General features: G+C 39.9%; 1 protein-coding gene across 1 annotated transcript in view; it reads right to left on the bottom strand.

The window, feature by feature from the left end:
* Window positions 1-4,117: 4,117 nt before the first annotated feature.
* FOXO1 (forkhead box O1) overlaps window positions 4,118-25,081 on the bottom strand; it is a 65,404-nt gene continuing 44,440 nt past the window's right edge. Inside the window, exons 2-3 of the mRNA XM_027674460.1 lie at window positions 8,678-10,031; window positions 4,118-8,292 (exon numbers count right to left, since the gene is read on the bottom strand). Coding sequence (XP_027530261.1) covers window positions 8,691-10,031 — 1,341 coding nt within the window. The 3' untranslated portion in view covers window positions 4,118-8,292; window positions 8,678-8,690. The remainder of the gene's footprint in view (window positions 8,293-8,677; window positions 10,032-25,081) is intronic.

Raw genomic sequence — 25,081 nt, 5'->3', positions numbered from 1 at the left:
CAGCATCCACAATTTTACAAACCCCTATCACCTCACTCATCTATACCTACCCTCCCTCATCCTTTCTCCTATTTAGTCTCTGCTATGAACTCTGCTAGTCCTACTATTATTTCTACTGTGGGTTTTTTTGTCCACAGCTAATTGTGAGCTGAGATCTAGAAGAAATACTTTCAATGATTCCAAGATCTTTCTCATGGTGGTAACACCTCATCCAGAGTTCACTCTTCCCTCCTCCCCTGTGCATTATTCCACATTTTTCAACCCTTAATAATATCTGCTGGTTTATCAGCGTGTCACAAAACATGCTGAAACCCTTCCACAGCTCTTGGCACATCCTGACATTTCACTGTTCTATATAGCTGTGCCCTCAGTGATTTAGGTTATCAACTGCTTTTGCTGATTGTTCAAACTCATTGAACAACACAGGTCCTTGAGGAAAGGTCAGGTTCCCTAGTATGGAAAAGCCAAGTATTACTCACGTTTGGATGATCAACCCTTTAAATAGGTAGGCACCGAGGACTTCCATTATATCCCAATTGTCTGAGGAACCTAAATGAGGAAAATTCTGAAGCAACTGAAAATCCAAACAGGTCACATTGATCACTCATGTTCCCATGCTTGCTGACTTAGACACATTTGTGAAGCACAGCTTCCTCCAGCAGGAACATGGCTGCTGTTTTCCCCTAGTCACTCCACACAGCTACTGAGTCAGTGTCACATGTTCTTTGAAGATATCCCACTTGGAAGTCAAGCACAGCTCCTATGATTGTGCTAGCTCTCCTTTCGAAGACCATCACCATCATCATTTTTTTAACTTAATTTATCTGGTATGAAGTCCTATTTAAGTAACAGATCACCCAGTAGTTATGTTGGAGTCTAGCATATTCAATATCATTATATTATTATTCAATGCTATTTTTGGAGTAAATACTAGCCCCATCTGCCTGGCATTCCTCTCAGTCATCAGCAGACTCTTAGCATTGTGTACCTACCACACCAGGACCACTGAGATGAGGACAACCAGCTGCTCAAAGAATCTGTAGGCAAGAGGGCCATACTTATTTTTTGCTGAAAATAAACTTCCAGACAGATGTGCTTATACTAGCAGCATTTACCTGTGGCAGAACAGGACATGGAAACCCTACTGAGAAAGCCCTCTTCAGAAAGCCTTGCCTTGAAGACCAACAAGGGTGTGAGGGTTAAAGGACACTGAGGCTGGGTGAGACAGGGCCAGTAGAGGAACAATTGAATGGCTCCAAGGCAAGTCCCTTTCCCAGGCCTCCCCTGTCATCCCAGGCTATTTTCAATTCAGAAGCCTCCCAGCAGGAGAGTCACAGCAGAAAAAACTTCCCACCTCAAAGGGCTCCTGGTGTTATCCACTGAGTGAATCAACTTTGGCTTTGGGGCTCATTTAGGTGTTAAATTGAGAGATCTGTTGTTATGGGCTGAGGAAGGAAGAGGCAAAGAACTTCCCTAGCACAGCTCAGCCATTGGCGATAAAAGGAGGGCACAGGGCCTTGCCTAGTCCAACTCTTCTGAGCAGAGTGGAAAGATATTTTAAAAAGAAAATACAAAAAACAAACAGGAACACTCCTCTCAAGTGCTGTAAATTGGTGGGGTGCAGGAGGAAGAGAGGGAGGAGCAGGAAGTGGTAACTTATTTGGACTCCTGAAATGAAACACCAGTTCTCACAGGGTTTCACAGCTCATCACTTGTTTTCACCTGGTCAAAAACACTCAAGCAACAATTCAGGCCCGGATTTTGTGGCATCTGTGGCTGTTACTGGACACTTCAAAATCCAACAGAAAGGAAGCTCTTTTATTTGCTGCTTTAGCCCTTGCCCCCGCGAGGTTCTTTGGCCTTCGAAGCAACCACTTAATGTGCGTCATCATCCCAGAATCTCTCACACATCCTCCCTTTCCAATGCATATACGTTTCTATAACGGGCTTTTCCATTAGCTCTTCTCATTTGGTTGAAGTTGATTGAATATTTCAGAAACAATTTAGAGAATCCTGCCAAACACAATTCCCTGAAAAAATTCTAAAATTCTTGTGCAAGGTCTGGGTAGTTGCCTGCTCAGGTAGTGTCCCTCTAGAGTACTGAGAAGGAAACGTAACCATAGAATCATAGACTAACTTAGGTTGGAAAAGACCTTTCAGACCATTAAGCCCAACCATTAACCCAGCATCGCAAAGTCCACCACTAAACCGTGTCCCTGAATGACTCAGCTACACAACTTTTAAGTACTTCCCAGGATGATGACTCAACCACTTCCCTGGACAGCCTGTTCCAATGCTTGTCAACCCGTTTAGTGAAGAAATTTTTCCTAATAACCAATCTAAACCTTCCCTGGGGCAACTTGAGGCCATTTCCTCTTTCTTCTTGTTACTTAGGAGAAGAGGCTAACATTCACTCATCTTGCATGGAAAGACCTCTTCATTTAAGGGTGGCATGAGCAACTGTAGAGGAGCAGACAGGAAGGATGTAAAATGTTGAGGTTCCAAGTTATGAACAAACTCTTTGTCTGCTTCTTCACTCTACAGCCTATTATACCCATCAGAAGCTTCCTGTAATGCTCCTCCAGTTGTACTGCCCGAAGCCCTCATCCGTTTTCCCATCACCTCAGTGATAAACACCCACACAAGAAGTTTACTTGTAAAAAATACATGCAAAATTTCTGAATGCCCCAGGGTCCAACAGCAAGTAGAAAAATATAAAATAAGATGGGGTGCTGTCCCTGACTCCTCATTTTAGCTATCATATTGGCACATGCCAGAACATTACCCAAAGCAAAACATCACCAGGTAACAAACAGAGATTTGCATGCAATCCAGCAGTGGGCATGACCACAGGCTCTGATCACTGCAAGTTATTCCTTCCAAGGGTCTTCACAAACCACATCTTTGCACACCAGCTGCACAATAAATGGTTGCAAGATCTAATGTCATTTTTAGTTTTAATTGGATTATCAACTGGCATGACATAGTAGTTGATGTTTCTGCACAAAAACATATTTATTATAATGATGTAGAACTCACTCAGAGCACAAGTATGCTTTGAGGTTTCCGTGCTTGATCAGCAGATTCAAATCCCTTGTTGCCAGATTGGCATAAATTGCTAGCCGGTCCCTTCCCAAGAAACAAGCTTTGACTATCTCTCCTGGCAGCAGTAACCAGTCATGTACCAATTAAATGTGCATCCTTTCCAACAACAGCTTCACGAACATCCAAATAGAGTCTCTTTAGATGTTACAACCCTCTCATTCCAGAAGTTAGCCTTTTCAAAATGTCAGGGAAGATATCCTCAGCTTCCCCTAATATGAAAAAACACTTTCAAAATGTGCACTGAAGAAAGAATGGCGAAGCTAAAATAAAGATGGAACTGCAAAGTACAAGTAGAAATTATTTTTTTAGCTATCTTTAAAAAATTCTATTTTTATGTGCAATGTGTTCTTTCATGCTCTTTAGGTCTATCTCTGCTCACTTTAAGATCAAACTGGCTTTTTTGCCAGCAATTCACTTAAAGCCTGCTTTCTGCCACCACTCTCCCTCCCCACCTGCAGGCAAGCAGGAATCTGGGCCTCAAAAGACAACTGTGGCGTGGGTGTTATTGGCTGTCTGTTTTGGCAGCCTCTCATCCTTTCTTCCAGCTCTGTTTTGAAATACAATCTAAATTTAAAAAAAACCAGAAAAATTAGACATTCCTGCTCTCTCTACTCACATCAGCAGTGCTCCCACTGCCACAGTGTAAAGCATGGCTGCCAAAGGAGCGGCACCGTGCAAGTTGGCCTATGTATAACAAATGTTCGACAAAGAAAACACATACTCTGAGAAAAGGTACATACTTCAGGAGGGGCAGAGGAAGGCAAGAGGTGAAAAACAGGGCAAAGAGGGCCAAGAGGGCTTTGTGGACTGCCTTGCTTTAACAGGGGGAGCAGAGGGAAGAGAAAAATCTCGCTCCAGAGCCGACTCTCTCCCACATTTAATAGCATTAGGTTCTAACATGTAATTTGCACTCAAAGACTAATTCTTTCCTGTGGTTTGATGGATGCTAGCATCCCTTTTTTTTCTTCTTTAATAATGTATTACATAACATTCTGATACACTAATTACCATCTCATGTCATAGCAATTTTATTAAGAGCTTATACTTACAAATACCCATTCTGAAAGGATTTCAGGACTTTTTTGTAATTTTCTCTGAACTACTCTTGTTGAAGCATTGGCAACATGGTCTGATGCCACCTAATGCAGCTTCCAGTAACAAATGACACATCTCTACACAAAGATCTCATGAGCCCTAGGAGTTAGGCATGGATTCTTCTTGCGTTTAGTCTCAAAGACTTGTAAACAAGTTACTTTTAGCACACTAGGTTGTGATAGAACACTGGTAACACAGTCCTGTTAAGTTCCTGTACCTGCTACAGTTCCAATTCCAGAAGCAATGACAAAAAAGAAAAATTCCTTTATACCAAGTAATGGAAAATTTGTTAACTATTCTGCAGTTAGTGTTTGCTCATTAATATGTTATCATCTCACCAGGCAAAACTTGGTACCATGAGGTATTTTTCTGTATAAAATTGCTAATGCCATCAGGATTGTCCAAATGGGATCATCATCATTAAAAAGATTACATGGTAAGGAAAGTGGTTACAATAAAGTCTGAGTAGAAGGATTACTAATCACAAGTAGAACACTGGTACAAATCTCATTCTCTGTATACAAGAAAGGACACAAAACCTTTTAAACATAATTTATATACATTTATGGCTTTATACAACAAATTGTCAGGGATTGTTCTCATGTGTCTGTAGAAGTACATCAGGCACTTTTTCTGAAAATATCCACATATGAATTTTAATTTTCAATGTGACTAAGTCAGAGCAGTGAAGCGTTGAAGAGCTGTCACACCACTCACAAATAGAACTAGCAGTATGTACATGCCAATCTTTCATAATATTGCTGGTTTCTGGAACACCTTCAAAAAAGAGGCCAGTTTTAATGTCGAAAAATTTGCTTTTTGCTTGCATAAACCATGCTGCATCTTACATTATGATTACCATAATAATAATAATAATAATGAGAATACCTTATTTAAAATCAGTCATAAATTAAGAATCCTAGCAATTTCATAATGAAAATAGGAATTTCAAATCAGTAAAAAAATAAAAAATACTAACATACATCCAGTGGTTTAACAAGTGCAATTTTTATACTGTTTCATAATTGGTCCAATTTTAACTTCTCAGGGATGCTCTGTTGACTTACGCCAATAATAAGCAATACGATTTTTGCTTATAAGTGTAGGCAAACTGTCAGTTTATCAAAGCAGAGCTTTCCAATTAATGCATCTACTACCTAAACATATATCATATAGCTATATTATGGAAACAATACATCTTTATATTTAAAATATCTGAACAGCTCTATAATACAATAAACTTTTAATAACAGTACAAACCAGAGAAAAGTCAAAAACAAGGCTGCATAGGTAAGATCATCTGCACAACTCACAAACCAATCATTTACAACAATTCTGACAATTACTCCAGAAACTTGGTACTTTTACTGAAAAAGGATTTATTACTAGAGGTCACATAATGTTTGTTTTCAAGGCAGACAACATGCTCCTTCACCAAACTTCACAGTATTCCAGAATTACAATTGCAAAATAATAGAATGGCACCACCAAAAAAAAAAATTGATCACACATCCAAACCTCTGATTACCTACAACTGTTTTCTCACAATAATTAAAAGGGCTTCCTACAGACTGTTGCAATTAAGGAACGGCTACATTTATGTTATTCATAATTATAAAAGGAAATGAATAAAATATATGTTTACTGGAAGTTATACAGTAGCAGTTAATAATAAAAAGGAGGTATATTGTTAAATGTAGCATGTTCAGCTCCATCCCCATAGAGTACTGCTTTCTTTGCATGCAGACGTGAATTTTATGACTACTTTGGCCTATGTGTATCAGCGCCTATTTGGGAGCAAACATTTTTGCACACACAGCAGAAAGAAGGATCTTCAGAAACCTACATGTGAGACTTTCACTTGCTTCACTGCCGGTACTTACCATCACATTTCAGGGACTATGAATTTGATGGTGAAGATCCTACTAGAGATATTTGCCTGTAAAAGCAGGTGGCTTCATTGAGGCTTTGGCACTAAGAACATTTGATTTTGCTCAAAACAAGTTCAAAGACTGATTTCACGCTGGGGGAGATCCTGTATCACAGGACAGCTTAACATTAGCCTCTGGAACTGCTGACAACCATAATAGTATATCTAAAAAAGTAGGACCAGCTGTAATTAGTAGTGATTTAGGCCAACAGGGAGCTAAATGCTAGCACATCAATAAATACATTGCAGAGCCCTAGGAAAGTCATAACAGGGTCATTAAATATATGGCTTGTTACCAAACTTCATTTACTTGGCACATCCTGTTTCTTTCTGCACTATACACCATCACTACAGGGAAGATAAATTTCAATTAGAACGTTTTCCAGTTATGAGCCATTTAGACAAAAGAAAATTCAGTGTAAAAATATTTGATTCTCCCCTTCATAAAAGCCAGCCCTAGCACAAAAGCTGTTCATCCTGTCAGTGCAAAAAAAAGCTTCAAGGATTTCTATAACACAAATGTTGCGTAGCGACCAGTGAAAAGACAAGTGAGGCCTGTTATCCACACATCCATAAAAACTGCATTGTGCAATTACAAAAAATCAGAAGTCATGTATCCCAAGACCCGCTCCTGAAAATGCTCTGGTAGCTGTCAGTGTGCCTACTCCAACAAGAGCAAGTTTTTCCACAGAAACAAGATCTCTCTCATTAATGCTTTCCCCTACCCTAAAGCTCATGCATTTGTATAAGTTTGCCACTTACTTTATCTTTCTTATTAAAAAAAAAAAAAGACAATGTAATGTTTCGTCTTGCAATAAGGCATCATGGAAAATTTAGCCTCCCACTCAAAGGTAGCATTCTTTCCTCTTCAAATGTACTACTTTACAACAGAAACACTGATGAATCCCAAAACTAGTGCTAATTATGACAAATGACAATTTTGTCGTTAATTTTACTACAATTATGAATTTTCCACAAAAAGGTCCTGCTCTTGGGTGCACAAACATTATGAGACCTCCATGAAATAAATATAAATGTGAAGCATTGTACAAGCATTTTAACAATGAATACTTAACGCTTTGTGGTAGTCAGAGTGAAAATGATAATAAAAGCAGATGACATTTCTAAAACTGCATATATAAAACTGATTAAATACTTCCTAAACATAAAGTTGTCTATATTTATACATCACACAACAAAAAAGGGATTGCAAAACAGAAATGTTTTGTATTCAAGATCCTTATTAAGCTTTTTCTTTATTAGCACTCCCAAGTGCTACGGAAATTTATAAAAACATGTACTTAATCCAGTTAAAATACTGTACAAAATTAAGAGATTATGAATGCTGCCAGACCTCAGATTTATTTTTTTTTAAGTTGCCTATGTAACAAAAGTAGATTTTAATTATAAGAAAAATAGCTTGGAAAGTATTCCAAAAATTATCCTAAGCCCAACAATAAAGTCATTAGTCTGACAATGAAATATATTCTTGCATAAATTTACACGAATACAGATAACTTACCAAATGGCATTTAACCTACTGTTTGCCTTGAAAAGTCAGTGAGTTCAGTAGGATCATATTTAACAGGCTATTCTATTCCCATATGAAATGTGTGGCAATTTGGAGTAAAATAATGTAGTTCATACTGCTGCAAGGCAAGTCCACAGTTATCTCAATTCATCAAAACACAGGTAACATCAACAAAGGTTAAACTCACTTAGGGCATGAGATCATCACAGTATTCTTACGAAAGTTTATAAATTTTTCTTGGACCAAAACAGATAGTCTTAGAAAACGATTCTTCTTCTATAGATCATACTGTACAAAACTGAAAGCACGACATGATGTAAGTAAGAGTCTTTGCTGTGATTATATGGTGTAGTGAATTTGGCACTTCAGAGTAATGAAATTTCCAATGGCACAGTTCTTATCTACAGCAGCACATAACCTGCAAACCTTGGGCAAACATCCTGTACAGGAAAACACTCTCTCTGCTGCCAACTCTGACGAAAGGAAGAAAAAAGAAAAAAAAGACCCCCCCCACAAAGTCAGTGCATGCGCACAGCTTTGTCAAGAAAATTAAAAAGAAAGGTGAAGGACATCTTTGTACTGCTTTTCTCAGTTCCTGCTGTCAGACAAGTCTGGAGAATTTAACCATAGCCTAGGAAGAAAGAAAAAACAACAAAAAGAACAAATTAACATTCACACTAGAAGATTAAATCTATTAAAATACGCTCAAACTATATTTAAGATACCTTAAACAGGGGAAAAAAAATTATTCATTACTGGCTAGTTACCAGCAAGTTTTTGTTTAAAACATCAATGACAAAATGTAAGTGCTCCACAAGAAGTAACAGAAGTTGGTACACAACAATCATAATGCACCAGGCAAACCTGATTTTCAAACTAACAAAGAACTGGAAAGTGACTGACTGTTATAGAGGCAGTTCACATGCCAACACAGAAGACCTCCCAGATTTTAAGCATTTTGACATCTTTTTTCCCTTTAGCTCTTTTGCAGATTTATCAGAAAAAGCACAGCTTACCTCCTACTACATCCTAGCCTGACACCCAACTGTGTGTGGTTGTCTTTACGCTGTGCTGAAAACTTTGGTTAGGCAATACACTGTCAAAGTTAAAATCTAATGTTTCTCCATCCATAAGGTCATTACGGATAATCGACTCCATGTCACAATCCAACCGTTCAATTAACATGTCATCCAAGTCACTGGGAAGCTTCTCCTGGTGGAGGGAAACAATTCCCACCCTTCCGTAGCCGTTGCAACTGTTAACGGGGGCATACGGATTCATAGCATTCATCTGCATTGGGTGACTCATAGGCACTTGTAATGAAGTCTTCACTGTTGACAAGCGATTTAGACCTGAAGTGTGTGACATGGTGTTCACTGTGTGTGACAAGGCACGGCCATTAACTGCAGGTGTTGGCTGGTTATGTCCTTGTTGAGGGCGGGCATTAGGGTTCATCATTTTGCTGTGGGGTGGTTGGCTGCCATAAGTTGGCATCACCGAGTTAGTGACCATCAGCACACTTTGGCCCAGCACCCTGCCACCAGCCTGGGAAACACCAGCATCTACTGATGCCAAGATATCATTGTGCGGTGGAGAATCGGAAGTCAGTAACTCCTTCAAAAGTCCAGGATAGTTATATTGGCTCATCGATCCATAGCTTGATTTACTGTCTTGGAGAGTCTGCATAGGAATCTGGGACAAAGAGTTCATGCTAGCTTGAGCATAAGTAAATTTCCTGTAGTCTGGATTTGGTGAACCTATACTTGTGGTTGAGGACGCAAATGAGTAACCCGGTGTTTGCTGCATCAGGGTAGCAGATGAAGACTGGGTTGACACAGTCATTGATGTATTAGGTGACAAGAGATTAAGATTATCCAAAAGATTTTCCATGTTCTCAGAATTACTCATCTCTGAAAGGCTGGGTAGAGTAGAAGTCATTTTGGTGGCTGATGATGGGTATACCACGGAGTGCACATCCCCATCTCCAAGATCATCTTGCTCCGGCAAAATAGGAGAAAGTCTTCCGCTAATTGTACTAGCATTAGAGCTAGTTCTAGGTCGAAATGTACTCCAGTTATCAAAGTCATCGTTACTGTGAGAGCTGGGACTTGCAGGCCACTTTGAGAATTGTGATCCAGGGCTGTCACCATTTCCCTCTTGACCAGACTGAAGGGCTGCTTTTTTCTTGGCAGCTCTGCCTCTGCTCTTGGCAAACTTGCTGTTGTTATCCATGGACGCTGCTCGCCTCCTAGGAGATTTGCCACTCTTTCCTCCTTCAGGATTGAGCATCCACCAGGAACTCTTCCCTGTTCCCTCATTCTGCACTCTGATGAACTTGCTGTGCAGAGACAGGTTGTGACGGATTGAATTCTGAAAAACAGAATAACATGTAAGAAAAAGAGAAAATATGCATCTTTTATGGCATACTAATATTTGCTTTTGTAAACATATTCTCATTTTGTTAGAAACACAACGGTAATCATAAAATAAGAAAACATGCCAGTATGGAAACATCTTTTATCAGCTCACCACCCTGAACTGGCTGAAACAAGCTTACAAAGAGTCGTCATGTCAATTCGTCTGTCATCTGGCCTGATTACATCTGACATTATAAAAAGTCAAATAAAACTGTTCTGAAATAAAAATTCCTCATAAAGGAGACAAAATAAACCAGAAGACCAAGAAGATGACTGAAGATCTCATTATCAGCTTCACCCTAATGAATTGAACCTGACTGCATTTATGGATTTTTTTAATTACTATTTTACACTATGTTCAGGAATGCTAAATCCTGTTCTATGGTCCTTATAATGGATTCTCATCCTGCACATCACTAAATCCTGCAAACCTGCAACATGCAAACTGTGACTATTGCCACTGAGCATTAGTGAGGTTTATATTACCTGTGTTATATGAGAAAATACATATAGAAAACCAGTTGAGGATTAAGTTCTAATTTTTGTAAATAAACATCACAACTTGTCTAAGAAATCATAAGAGAGGAAGGAACGCAAAGAGCACAGACATGTAAACATGAAAACCTCAGTCTTCAAACCATCTTTTTCTTTTTAAATCAACATTTTAAATATGCAAAATTGACTCTTCTAATACCTGAGGGCATCAGATACCTTGTGCCAAGAATGACCAGAGCTTTTTGTTACCTCCTCAGCTATAAGTAATGTTTCACATTTTATTCTTAAATACAAAAAAAAAGAATAAAAAAATAAATAATCCAAAATGGAAACCCACAGGTTGACCTGTTAATAAGAGACTAATCTGTGCTTTACCAGGCTGTAGATGAACATATTTTTCCTCATATAATTTTCTGCTGAGCACATGCAAAAAACATTGTATCAACAGAAAAACTTTCCTATATCTTGACACTGTGCCTAAAAAGGCCACAAGTTCACAGAGTGCTGAAACAGGCAGCCATGGATATTGGTAGAAGGGTGGGACAGTAGCATGGTCTACATGGAGATCCACCTAGATGGTCTGTGCTAGGACAGTGATTCATGCAGAACAAGTACAAGGGAACCACAAAACAACACATGAAATGTAGAAACAAGAAATTAGACCTCAATGGCAGAGAAATCAGTGATTCGCTACTTACCTTCCATCCATAGTAATTTTTAGCAACTTCTCCAAAGAAACTTTTGGGAGAGCCAAAATGGAAAGACTGTGTCTAGAAAGCACTAGAGTAAGGTTGATCTTCACCAAAAGCTCAGTAGACCAATTATGTCAAAACAGTAAATGGCTGCCAGACCTACAAACACCCTGTTCTGTATCTTCTGTTTTCCTATCTATCTATTAACTCCCATCTATCTTCTCCTAAGTTTTTAACCTGACACCCAACACCCATTACAACACCAAACCATGAGGATGATACAGCTCATGGACCTTTGTATGCCTTGTGAGGCAAATCAGAGGATGAGGGACACAGCCACTGCTCTGGTCTCTGGCTGCTTTTGCTGAATTTTCCAGACCAAAGTGCTGGCTATGATAGTAGCATCTTCAAAAATGTCTTCCTACATCTACTTTCTCAAAGATGCATATCTTTCCCCATACATCTGGCTGACAGAAGAAAGGAGCAAAGACCATAAGTAAGCATGCCAGATGAGAACAGTTATCTCATGGGCCCTGGCTCAAATCAGAGACAACAGGTTCAAATTCCCTGCAAGACACATGATATGTTTTGGACCACAGAAAACCAACCACCCAAAGCAGGACTGGCCACCTGCAGAGCTCAACAGCAGCGATTATTCTAAGGTCAAAGATGAAACCTTCAATAGGTGAGGGCAGCAAGGAGGTCTTACAGTCCTGCAACACCTCACAGGCACCAGTGTCTTGTGACTACCCCCCCAAAATGTGCAGCTTCACCCCAAACTGGGACACAAGACATTCCCTGACAGCAGATGATGGCAGAGCATGGCCTCAAGGCTGGCTGTTCAACCAGCACAGCAATGAGTTAAACCATGTACCTAGACTCAGAAGCATTTCCAACTTCTCCTCCAAAGAACCCTCTTTAACAATTTATCCCAGTTAAACAAACACCAGAGACAATTCCCCTTCCCTGGTAGTGTTCAAGGCCAGGCGGGATGGGGCTTGGAGCAACCTGGTCGAGTGGAAAGTGTGCCTGCCCATGATAGGAGAATTTGGAACTAGATGATCTTTCAGGACACCCAAACCACTCTACGACTCCATGATGATTCTATGATTTGAGCGTTTCCTCACTCAATTTCAAAAGGAAGCCATTCTCCTACAAATTATCAAGTAGGACTGAATCTCCTCCCTGCAGGTAACTCTGCACTCAAAATATCATCCTCAATCTAGCAACAGGGTGTTAGGGAAGGCCTTGGAATTTTATTTGCACCAGGTGCAGCTAACACATGGTGAGGGTAAGCCTGAAAATCCATCTTTGGACTTGCCCACAGCCCCAGAGACTGGCTGAGAAGCCTTGTGAGGCTGGCCTGACGCAGCCTGTTGTTTTCACTCAAAGGGCTACAGTCAAATCCCTGGCTGACACAAGTCCAACTCTAGAAATGTCGCAAGAAAGTTGTTCTGCACGGCTGTTGATTAAAAAACCTCCTGTGCCAGTTCATTTTTGTACTGTATTTTGTAAACATACCCAGTTGGCTCAGGATCACTGTTTACTATCAAAATAGGCATATCAAACACACGAAACATCGGGCAGGGAAAACACCGTGATGAGGTTCAGCTCCCTTTGCTCTGCAACACAAGTGTTAAATATTTAAGATGCTATTCCTTAGTCATCAAAAATGTTATAATCTGGTATTATTGTACCGAGGACATTTGAGGTCGCTCTTTGAGTAACAGAGCTGTCTCCTAACTCTGCCAGCAACGAAAAAAATTTTCCTAACAGGAAAAGGTTTGCGGCCCAGAGCTTGTTACATAAATTCCTGTTTTTCACGCAGCCAGCAGGACATTAGAGAAGCTATGATTTACTAACTTGGAAAAAGTGTTGAAGAGGTAAATCTTGTGAAAATATGCACTGCTGTTAATGATGTTGTGTCTACAAATCTTTGCCAGATGTAAACACAACCTGATAAAAAAGTATAGTTTCAGCAGTGGATCTTGGCCGCCAGAGGAACAGCGTGTCTGTCAGTGGCTGGGGCACACGGTGGCACCATCAGCTCCAGCACACTGCAAGATGCCCTCAACCATGACTTTCAGTTGGACTTTGAAGCAAAGTCTCCCAAAACCTGGCCTGAATGACTCCAAAAGCAACCATCTGCATTTTGAGGTGGGTCTCTGCGCAGCAGTGATGCATGACAGATCACACTGAGAACAACCATGCTGGAATTTTATCCAAATCTGGGTCAGGATGGCAGCAGGGCTGCTGCCACCTGTGGAGGGCTTCCTGGGATTGAGTTTCCACCTCTGGGATAAAGTGAACTTACTTCATGCCATACTTCAGCATTCAGACCAGAAACTGCGGATATGCTTATTGTTACTTGCTGATTTAAGATTCCAAATATGCAAAACCAGTATCTGCTACGTGAAACGTGATGAGCCCATACCAGCTAATAAAACTTGTGAAGCCAAGAAAATTATTCCTTGAATCTACACATTTATATCATTCATCTCCATTTACAACATTTCCAACAGCCCTACTGATATCTAATACTGCCTTTAAACCCAATATTAATACTAAAACATGCAAATTAAGTTTAACTTAACTAATTGCTGAAAAAAATTATATCCCTATCACAATTGAAGTTAAGGTATTTATTTACTTTTTTAGTAAATTGTTTTGGATGTTTTACTAAACATCCAAAAACTTTTTTACACTTGAAAACATTGTACTTACTGAAATGAGACCATACAGTCACACTGACCATCTTTCCTTCACACCAGCCCTTGGAGCACCCAAAGGAGAGGGAAGCAGAGCAGTGTTCTGCTGCAGAGCTCCTCTTTAACCCCTCTGCAAACCTCTCAAGCAGGATCTTACTGTGAGGATCTGTGAGTATCTGGGGAGCTTCAAGACCCAACATTGACTTGTAAAAGCACCTGTAAGTGCTCATGGTCTCTCCCACCCTCTCACCCATGGGCATAGGCAGCACCCGTTCATCCACAGTGCCATGATTGCCACCAAAAGGGAGAGTGAAGAATGGATGCATCAGTCAATACACTTTAGAAAAACAAGTGGATTTGCTATCAAGGTGCGTGTGCTGACAGCATTGCAATAAAGCATGCCATGGCATCTCAGAAAGAGATCGAATAGTAGTTAGTAACAAAGGCAGGAGTTGGTCTCCGGAGGCAGATGTAGTCATAACAAACTGGGAGGCCATAGGAGCAATACTGCTTCCATAACACATAGGTCAAGGATTTCTATTAAAATTAAGTCTAATGACTGCCCACTAAGTTTTCATTTAGAAGACATCACAGCAGTCCACTGCTTCCTACACCCCATCCAAGGGGGTAGTCTACAGAAGTTGCCAGTCAGTTTATTTTACCATCAGCTGAAATGACTTCAAATACAGATTGGGTCACAAGACTTGACTGTGGTTCTCAGATCTCTTCAAACAATATCTGAAACAGATTTGGAGGTTGAAGAGAAACTTTCAGGGAACACGATACTCAAGACTGCTTCTGCAGAAGAGGGGAGGCTGCTTATTTATTTATTTCAACTGATAGCTGGAGGATACTGCAATAGGAACATGCTCAGGAAAGAAAGTCAGGGTTGAGGACAGGTAGGAGAGAAGGTCAGAGATCCACCAGCTAACATCATCACTGTTGAGATGTGTTTGCTGTGATCAGTGGTGACTGGCACATGAACCAGCTGTCCTGATGCTGATGTCCTGATATTGACAGCTTACAGCAGGATTCCAAACCAGCAGAATCTCCCCGTGGAGACACCACCAAAGCAAAAGCTTTGCAGCAGAGAAGTGAAGACCTCAGGATTTCCATATGCTATTACAGAAGACACCAGACCTGTCTCTAGGTCTTTGTGTGGGGGCTCTATAGTCAAATGCTAAAATCATACGCTTCTTGGAGCCTCAGTGGCAAGCACCACTCCAAAAAAGAAGTCATTAAAACTTATAGGAAAGTGTGCAAAGGACAGGAAGTTGTCTAGCACACTTTCTCTGGATTTGTTCAGCATTAAGAGCCAGACAGCAGCAGCAAGGGCTAACCATGGCAAGTAGCACCATGTAGCATCTATCCAAGGCTAAGTTAGACCGTGCCTGGCAAAACAGGTAGGTCTGCCTGCACCCTTTTTGCTGTGGTTTCCAACTATTCTGCCCAGTTTGCAGGGGCTAGGTGAAGAGGCCAAGGAGGAAAGAGAACATTGGTAACTCCAGACCTACCAGAATTCCCTTTGGTACAAGAGTCTGATGTAAGGCAGTCCTGTTTGTCTTATCTAATGACAATGAAATACAAGAAGTTCAGATGCAGATACTGCACATGAAGCTTGGATTTCCCTCAGAGCTGGTGTTGGACACTCAACAGTGATTCGTCAACAGACAGCACATAACATGTTCATAAATCAGCCGTAGTCACATTTCTCTTGCAGAAGGGTTCCTGATACTACAATGTTCACCAACACAACCACACATTGGCTGCAGTGTCAGAGGCTTCAAACGCTAAGGAAGTAGCTAATTTTGCCACCCAGTTGTGGCATACTGTGATTACCACTCAAAAACCTTCTCTGTTGTCCGATAAGAGCATGGACAGAAAGTACGATGCTTAGCTTCAGGTCAAAGAGTTGTATTTAGAAAGATGCTGGAAATTTGCCACCTGCAGCTGCATGCAGGTGGAAGGGCAGGATTTCCTCCCAAACAGGTCATGCTTTTTTGGGTCCTTTGTTCTTGTGGAGGTGCTTTTTTTTTACTTCATTTTTTCTCCTGCACTGTTATATGGTAAAGAAGTATCAGCTGGAAATGTGAAGAAATACTTCTGTCTTACTAGAGGGACCTTGCACTGTTTCTATGTGTTTTCCATTACAGATGGTGGCATAGTGAGAGTCTTTCCCAGACCACCACCCATGAAACATCATCTCCAATGACAGATATACTTCCATAAACTGTTTCATGTGATAAGATTTTAGCAATGCATCCCTTATTTCATGTATGAATGTACAAGAACAGGACAGATTGCATCTTATCACTATATGGTTGCTATACATGTCTCCAGCACAGAGAGGGGCTTCCTATGACCACATGTCAGTGGCATTAAGATAAGTCCTGTACATTCTGCAATCAAGTCCACAGATTTATACTATCCCACATTTCCTTCTCATAGCTGCCAAAGACTAAAAAACTTTGAACGCTGAAGATGCTTGGCCATCCTCCAGGTTGCATCCTGCTGCCACATATGGCACCAGGGACACAATTACTGGAGTTTTCTCCAATGGAGCATGGTATGTAGTAACAGAAAATACATGCCCAGTTGCAGATGCTAATGTTTAAGAGACTTGGCTATGCATTCCTACACGTCAGAACTGGCAACTCTATTAACATGCATTTGAGTAATTTCCAATTTCTATCCTCAGATATCCTCCTCCTCATTCTAGGTAGACTCTTTGGAAGCACTTTTTCATAATGGCAGTTTGGACATTTCTAATGAGATGGTAACACCTGCCTACTTTCTCTACACAGGCATTTAGAAAGAATGAATGTAAAAACCATGAACAACGTTTGTAGTATGAGAAGTATGCACACAGGGCAAGCACACTCCTGAATAGTGTTCCACATATGATGACACCAACCAAAACTTCTCATGACCACTCTTATGTTTTCTGTACCTCTGAAAGAGACAGAGCACAACCAGGCTAACAATGTCCTATGTCTGTGCCAATACTATGTTTTATAACTATATTTATTTCTATGACCACAATATAGGTGTGGTATATTATCAACACAGTGTACATCAAATATATAAACATTTGCTAGAATTTCAAAGCCAAGGAAACTAAGTGACATTGACTAAGAAAAACAGCAGATAAAAATGCACACGAATATCTGAGGGTTGTTGGATGGACCTTCCTCCCTCTGGTAATATCATCTGGGAAGCCAAGACAGCCAACAGGTTTGTCTAAAATCTATCCATTTTCAAGTGAAAGAAGGGAACAATAAGAAGGAAACATAGTGTTATTTAAAAAAAAGTAAATAGCAATCAGGATAAATGATAGCTTCATTTATCAACTTCATTTTTCACAATTTTAAAAGTTGTGAAGTGTAAAATATCAGGGAAGAAATAAATATCAGATAAGAAAATTTAAATCTAGCAGGAATAACTGTATTTGGTGATCCAGACAAATCCTAATACTGCCTTTACAAAACTGATGCTGTAACCTTTCTATTCCAACAGACGGAAAACAAGTGTTTGACAAATATAATAGTTCCATATTTGTAAATAAACATTTATGTTTTCCACAAATATAGAACATATATATATGCATATGTACATATCTATCTTATGACAAAGAAGCACTTCTCAAGTTCATTAGTGACACAGGGCCTCACTGAAGAGGAACGTTTCAAAGTCAAGATACCCTTATAACTGGGGCTTCTTCTCCTCTCTCTTTAAGCACTCCCAGACCTCTGGCCTTCACAAGCAGCCATACAATTACGTCAGTAATGCAAAAACAGCAAAGCAGGAGGACATATGCATAACCTGACTGACTGCAGTCCCAGGTCCTATCATAGAAAAACTGGTAAAGGATTCAATTAATAAAACATCAGAGGTCAGGGAAATAATTAGTCTTTCAAAACAGTCACATGGAATACAGGCCATTGCATGTACAAAAAACTATCTTTTGTTCAAGAAAGGTAAACGAGGGAACACCCGCAGTTATGCCAATGTCACACTGAATGAATGACAGGGCAGGCAAGATTGGCACCATGCACCACTGCTAAGGTGTGCTCATCAAAGGAATTAAGAGCATTAGAAGTATCTGCAGTGCAGTAAGCCATGAGGAAGGCTGCTGTGATTCATGACAGCCAGGTAGCCCTCTCACAATTATTCACCACGGGCTCTAACACAGTGACCAGGAATGCAACTCTACAGGGATGCAGGCACCACAGCAGTCATAACAATTTGAGGCAAAGCTGTCCTGAAATGCAGAGCACAAGCAGGTTATTGCAAGGAAAACATTATTCACAATTATAAGTGAAGTTTATTAAAATTATTTGAAAAAAAATTTGGAGGAATAAAGTAGCAGTTTATCCATACAATGTCAGAATGACTAATAGCTTAAAATTTTATTATGGGACTAGAGCAAAGAGAGACTAAGGGGTATTTATTTTTTTTTCAGCCAGTGGGAATAATTATGATCAGTAGGACAAAAAATGTTAATCACTCGTTTCCTGTTTAACAGAAAGCCTGTTTCACCTCTGCCACTCTTCACCGTTACACCCAATCTATCACAAAGACTACAGCACTGTTTATAGAAAGCTTCACCCTCCACCCCCCCTTTTGTCTTTCTAAAGCCAAGCTGCCTTTTATTGACTTTTGATAGTTCTAATGAAGAGGTACAAGTGTGTATACATGCTAAATATATCAATACCAATTAGACCAGCAGATCATCTTAAAACGAGCACTGGAAACATGTTTTCACCAGTAAGAAGCAATAAGTTGAGAAATAGGCCAAGGTCTCAGTGCAAATCACAGAGGTGAAAAACATCACAGGACTCATTTTTTTGCATTGGCCTTTGTGGACACACAGAGAACTTCCAAATGAAACAAACAAACAAACAAACAAACAAAAAAAACAAACCAAAAAGAACGGGGAAAAAAACCAAGACACCCAGATATGATTACTCCAAAAGTTTTAATAGGATAAGTGAAATAACTAGGAAGATCCCTGCCTGAGAAGTCACATAAGGTTTACATGCTAAAATCCCTGCATAATGACCAAAGCAGTCCTTTGCCACTTGTCTAGGTAAACGCACAAGCAAAACCTGGCCCTAAATGTTTGGTTTCAGTTGGATACTGTACTAGGGAGCCACATACCTCTTCATTTTCATGGATTAAGACTATTTGCTTTCACAAATCACTGATAACCTAAAGGGTTGGAGTGATTGTCATGAGCTGACGGATTTACAAACAACGTGCTACCCACAACAGTTGAAAATAAGTTAAAACTGAGGCAGGTAAAGCAAAGCAGGGGTGTGCTGGAGACATGGGCTATGTCCATGACACTTGCGCATTCTCCGTACTGCCTTATGGGCTAGCCACCATTGGAGAAGCTTGAGGACTTATTGACCTGCAACAATGCCTACTGCCTGACCATAGACCTCTCCTTAGAGACACGGTGAAGGAGCAGATGCCAATTTGCAGTCATGGTTCTGCAGACAGAGCCAAGGGTGCCTGCAGTGCACCCACAGCTCCTACAACGCACACTCATCTGACAAGGGCAGTAGAGATATGTTTAGGAAAGGCATTAAGCCTGTCTGTATTTCTTACCTTGGGAAGCAATATACAGGGTGATGTACAGATCCAATAATATAAAAAGTTGTGTTGACTGAGCCTTTGCATAGATTGAAAAAAAAAACAAAACAAAGAAACAAGGAAATATATGTCCTTATTATCCTTATTACACCTGTATTACCTTAGAAGAGGAAGTTTTTTCCTTTAGCAAACAAAACACCAAAGCACTCAAATTCTCTGGACATGGATGCTACTGAATACTAGTTTTTCAAAACCAAAGAGTCAATGAAAGCAGCAAGCTTCTTTTGCAGCAGGGTTAACTGTGCCCCACAGGAAATCCCTGGCTTGAGGAAACTGCAAGTCTTGTAAAAAGAAGAGCAAAGCCTTTCATTTACAGGCTGAATGATATCTTACGCTACATCTCACTGTGCATTTGATCTTTATTTTGACTGCAGCAAGGGAAAGGATAGACTATCAAAATTTTAGTATAGTCCCCAAAACTACAAAAAGAATACTAAAACAGTTCAGTGGAACTTTTTGTTTGGTTTAGGGCATCTTTAGAAACTGTTTAGTGCATCTAGTGGTTAAGATGCTGAAGTTTTCACATTTGTAAGGGAACGGTGTCAGCTTAAAAATAAGAACCACCCTATGGATTTCACCTAATGTTGTAAATATCTGATATTGATGTAGTAGCCAAGAGAAACTTAGGAAAGAAGAGATAGACATTCCTATATCCTTTAGTTTCTTTTGTATGTGAACACAGTCTAGTGTATAAGGCACTGTTTTACTATTTATTTTTTCCTCTAGCCAATTCATCCTTTATCTGTCTTATACATAAAAAGAAAATAAAATAAAATTTTCTTGTTAACAAAATATTAGCATGAAAAAATAGATTTCTTAAGTTTTTATTAAAATAGCTTAAACAGGATCATACTTAAGTTCTCTTTAAACTCCTACATATCTACCAATCTGTAGAGGATGCTGCCTTATGCAGTCAACATTTGTTCATTTTCTTTGTGTTCTGTTCTTTTACTTGTTCTTTACTGCAAAGTTACATGAAGCAATTATATATTTTTAATTACTCCTCTTTGTACATCCCATAGAGGCACCACATAGACTAGGTATTGTGTTTTTCCTCACTTCTTTGAATGCAGTTTGCCCTGGTACTTTTCTCCCCCACCACAGAAGCAAGTCAGACCACCAGTGCACTCTGGGAGAGCACTTTTCAATTCAAGTCTGCTCCCACAGCCTAACAGATTTTATGTAACATGATTTACTACTCCAATGACAACAAAAAACCCTTATCCAAATTTCAATAAAGCCTTGGGCTATATTCTAGTGTGCATTGCCCCTCTCCACTGTCTGGCCAGTTGCAGCCACCCTCTTTCAAAAGGTGTGGTTTACTTAAAGGGATTTTAGTTGATTTTCTAAGGACTCCAAGGACTTGTGACAGGTGGTTGCACTGTTCATGCCAGAGTCTTCCTCTCAAATGCTGCTTTCTGTGACGTTCTTCAGGCTGCAGTTTCAAGAAATGCTGGCGCTCATCACTGGTTTTTAAGACATCTGTTCAGTATTATAAAGCCAGAGTCGTCCAATCTTGCAAAACATGTAGCACCAACCCTGAACAATTACCCCTGGACACAGTCACAACTTTCAGCAGCCTATGGGAGGCAGAGTACTATTTCTCAAAGCAAGATGGGCAAACAGAAAAGGAAAATCTAAAGGGCAATTTCTCCCCTCACACCCATTTTGGAAGCATTCCTATTCCCTCACTACTGGTAGGCTGTGTTCTGTACTTAACAGACCCTTATTAAATCAAAGGACTATTTACAATCTACATACTGGCAATTCTACATTCCCATAGAATGTCATCTGGCAACAGTGACTTAAACCATCAGCTCTTTTTATTTGCTTTCCTCCTTCCCAAGCAAGAAAAGTAAAAAGGACAAGAAAAAGCCATGTTTTTAATGACATGAACAGAATTAAAAGAGTAAAGCCCAAGAGTTCTGGTGCACTCATCACAACACCCAAACATGAGGTTTTTTTAAGCAGTAAAATATTACAATGGGGACAATGAAAAGGAAGATTAGCAATACCATTGTGGCTTGAGATCTTTTACATTCACACCTGCTGCTAGAGGTGCAGGACCATGCTGGACACAAAATAGGACAGCTTCCAGAGTGGGACACTATCATGCAAAAATGAGCTTTTTTAGGCATTTTGGGTGCTAGTTTTCTTGTGACAACTAGGTCTAATTATTCTCCTCTCTTTACTGTTTCCCTCCATTTGATATATGCAAGGAAACTGGCCTCACCATGGCTGCTTGGAGACCAGACCTCATTCATTCTCCCATTCCCCTGAACAGAGACTGACACAAGGAAACTCTGGGTTTAAGGTGCCCATTGCCAAGTACAATAGGAGATGTCCCATGAAGGACATTGCTATCACTCTCATCAGTTCAGAAAACACTGCTTTTGAAAAGCCTCCCCTCCTCTTTCCTAATCCCTTGAACTCAAAAAGCTCTTATCAATTTCAGATTAGGCTCCCTCCTCCTGGAACTCACAGCCTTCATTGGTGCAAACTTTGCCATCATCGCTCCCATCCCCCTATCAATGAAAATCCCATGTGTAACTGGGCAGCCTGAGCCTGCTGGCCTACTTATTCACATTTAAGAGCTGCAACAGCCAACTTCATAATCACAAAGCCTGCCACAGGCCTCCCATCCCTCCCATTCTCTTGCCCAAAGATGAGGAAGGTGAAGGAGCTTCCCTCCAGTTTTCTCCAGATATGCATTAGAACGCTATGGCAAAAGCACAGCTGACACAGGGAGCTAAAATGCCCTAATCGATTCAAAGGGCTGCAACAAGGAAGTCTGAAGATACTCTACAGGGACTTGCTCGGTATTTGTCTCCTTCTGACAGCTTTTGCTTCTTTCAAGTACTGCATTTTAGTTTTCCCTCCTGCAGACATTCAGAGAGAGAAGCAACACAGCACCTCATGCAGCTCCAAAGACACACAAGCCCTTTTCTTGAGCGGGTCAGAATGGGGCACTGATTTCAAAAAACAAATAAAAAAATAAAAACTACAGGACGTAAACTTACGTCAGATTAAAAACAGCAGGAATGTCAGCAGTAGGAGCTGTCATTTGTAATAGCTACCAAGACACAGGAAGTTAGTTATTCTGTGGATCACATAAAGGCTCTTTAAAAACAAGGATGAAACAGAAAAAAGAAAGCATGTTTACTGAAGCATGTTTTCCAATACTATTTATCTAGCCAATTTTGTTTATGAAGTTTTATAGTAGTTTGTCATTGATACATCTATGAGTTTCTGTCCACAGATTTGTTAAACTGCTGGCAAACTCCAGCAGACACTTCAGCCCTTGCTAGTCTTGCTTAAATTTTTTATTATTTTTAATTTTGAAGATATTGCAGGGAATGTTTTCACATTTTTGTTTGTTTTTAAAAAGAAATTAAAGTCTTCCCCCAGAAAGTCAGGTGTTTTCAAGTATTTTGTTTGGTGATTATTCATGTAGTCATAAATTATGCAGAGTATTTGGCAGGTCATGTCTTTCTCTGTTAAAACATTTGTTTTTACTTTTTCAGTTATTGTTTAGATCCTGGTCATAACATGCTTCAGGTTGTTTTGAACAGCAAAGAGGAAATAAGCAATATTTTAACTTATATCACACTGTAACAACATTAAGTGCCTACGCAGCAATATGCTGCCTATTCAGTATTTTCAACTTTCTTCCTGTCCGCTGCTGACTTTCAACAGCAAGATAATTCACAATTTTACAGTTTTGCAACCTGTAAATACAGACTCACAAGCATGCTCGGAACAAAACACAAATAAAAAGAAGCAAGAAATAGGACATCAAAAAGGGGGGCAGAATAGAAAGTAAACATATTTGCTGAAGGTTGGTTTTGAAATCACAGGAAAACCAACAAAGCTCTTCTGGAGTCAGCTCACATGTACCCAGGCACTGAAGGTAACAGAGTTGGACAAGGGAGAGCCCCAGCAAGGCACTGTTTGCCTACATTCACCCTGACACTATGGCAGAGAGTTAGAAAAGAGACTTTGAACTACATGCCATCGCTGCTGCTCATTAGGATCACGGTCTGCAGTGTATGTGGTTAATAAACCTGTCACGACTCCTACGAATATGCCCTATGAATTAGAAAAAAGAGACACCATTCCAAATGCCACACAATTCATACAAAACAGTCTCTGTGACAAAGTAGAAATTACAGAACTACATTTCAAAAATTTCTCAAGGATTTTTTCTATAGGTTTAAGTTGGACACTATATTTCAAGCATTCAATTCTCATGAAGAAGGATTTCCATCTCTCCTCTGTTAGAGAAGTCTTAGGAATTCCTCATTTACCTAGGAAGGCAAGGGAGGTGAAGAAAAGAACATCATTTCTTCCAAGACTGGCTTTGTAAAAAATCAGGTTTGGATCACTGAATGAAGGAATCTGGACTAGTACCTTGAGGATATCTAAGTACCAATTACAATTTTAATAAAGTTAGACACTCCTTTTAATGAAATTCTCAAGTCATCAGCTAAGTTCAGGACCTACCACCTAAAAACATATTCCTCAAATAATGGAAACTGGCAAAACAGCCATGGGTTCAATCCTCCTTTTTCCTCCTCAGTCAATTATTCAAGTACCCCTCATTCACTCATCCACTGCCGCCTACTTCTTTCAATGCCAGGCATTTCTGGGGCATCTGATAAGGAAGGCAGAGTTATCTTGCTCAAAGTTTGCCTAACAACAGCAGCCATCCCACACACACATATATGTTCAATGTGTTTGACTGATTTTTCAAGGAGAGTAGTAGCTGAGTAATTTTTGACAAGAAAAAATACAAATCTCTGTGTTCTACAGCTCTGTTAAAAAAATAAATCATATTTTAAACTGAAAAGATTAATTTTTTTTTTTGAATTCTCACCTATTTCTGTCCGTCTTTGTGTTAAGTTTTTAAATGTGAAAACATTCAAGACGGAGCATAATCAAGCAAAACATTAAGATACGCATTCACCTCAAAGGAGAATTGAAGAGAAGCCTGCGATTTGTACAAATCCCCCAGCTGCAGCGATTTCTGTGTAGTATGTTGGCAAACAAACACCACGGGAACATGTTTAAAGCAGATTTAAAGGCCTATGAAAGAACTTGTCAGAGAGCGGCAGTGACAAGGAGTTTGCTTTTTGGCACAGCTAAAGGTACACCATCAGCTTGCATGACTCCTCTACACTGCCACAGAGGCTCCCCACTTCTCAAATACCCTTAACCATACAGATTTCTATTTTTTAATCAGGTCTATTGGCAAATTCGTATGCTTTCTACTGTAGCTGTTCTCAGCCTGTAGTCCATACTCTTAGGGGCTCCAAAATACTTGCAAAATCCTTCAGAAGGCAGCCAAGAGAGGTAGTGGCAGTAAAACGCCCACTCTCTGTTTGCACTGGCTTTCCTGTAATCCTGGCTTAAACACACATGCACCACAGGAGGAAAATAGACAATTTTAA

This window comes from Neopelma chrysocephalum, unplaced genomic scaffold, assembly GCF_003984885.1.
Source record: "Neopelma chrysocephalum unplaced genomic scaffold, ASM398488v2 Primary Assembly neopelma1_25, whole genome shotgun sequence".
In the NCBI taxonomy this organism is placed as follows: domain Eukaryota; kingdom Metazoa; phylum Chordata; class Aves; order Passeriformes; family Pipridae; genus Neopelma; species Neopelma chrysocephalum.
Note: the sequence above shows the minus strand (reverse complement) of the source record. Positions and strands in the feature narration are given on the sequence as shown.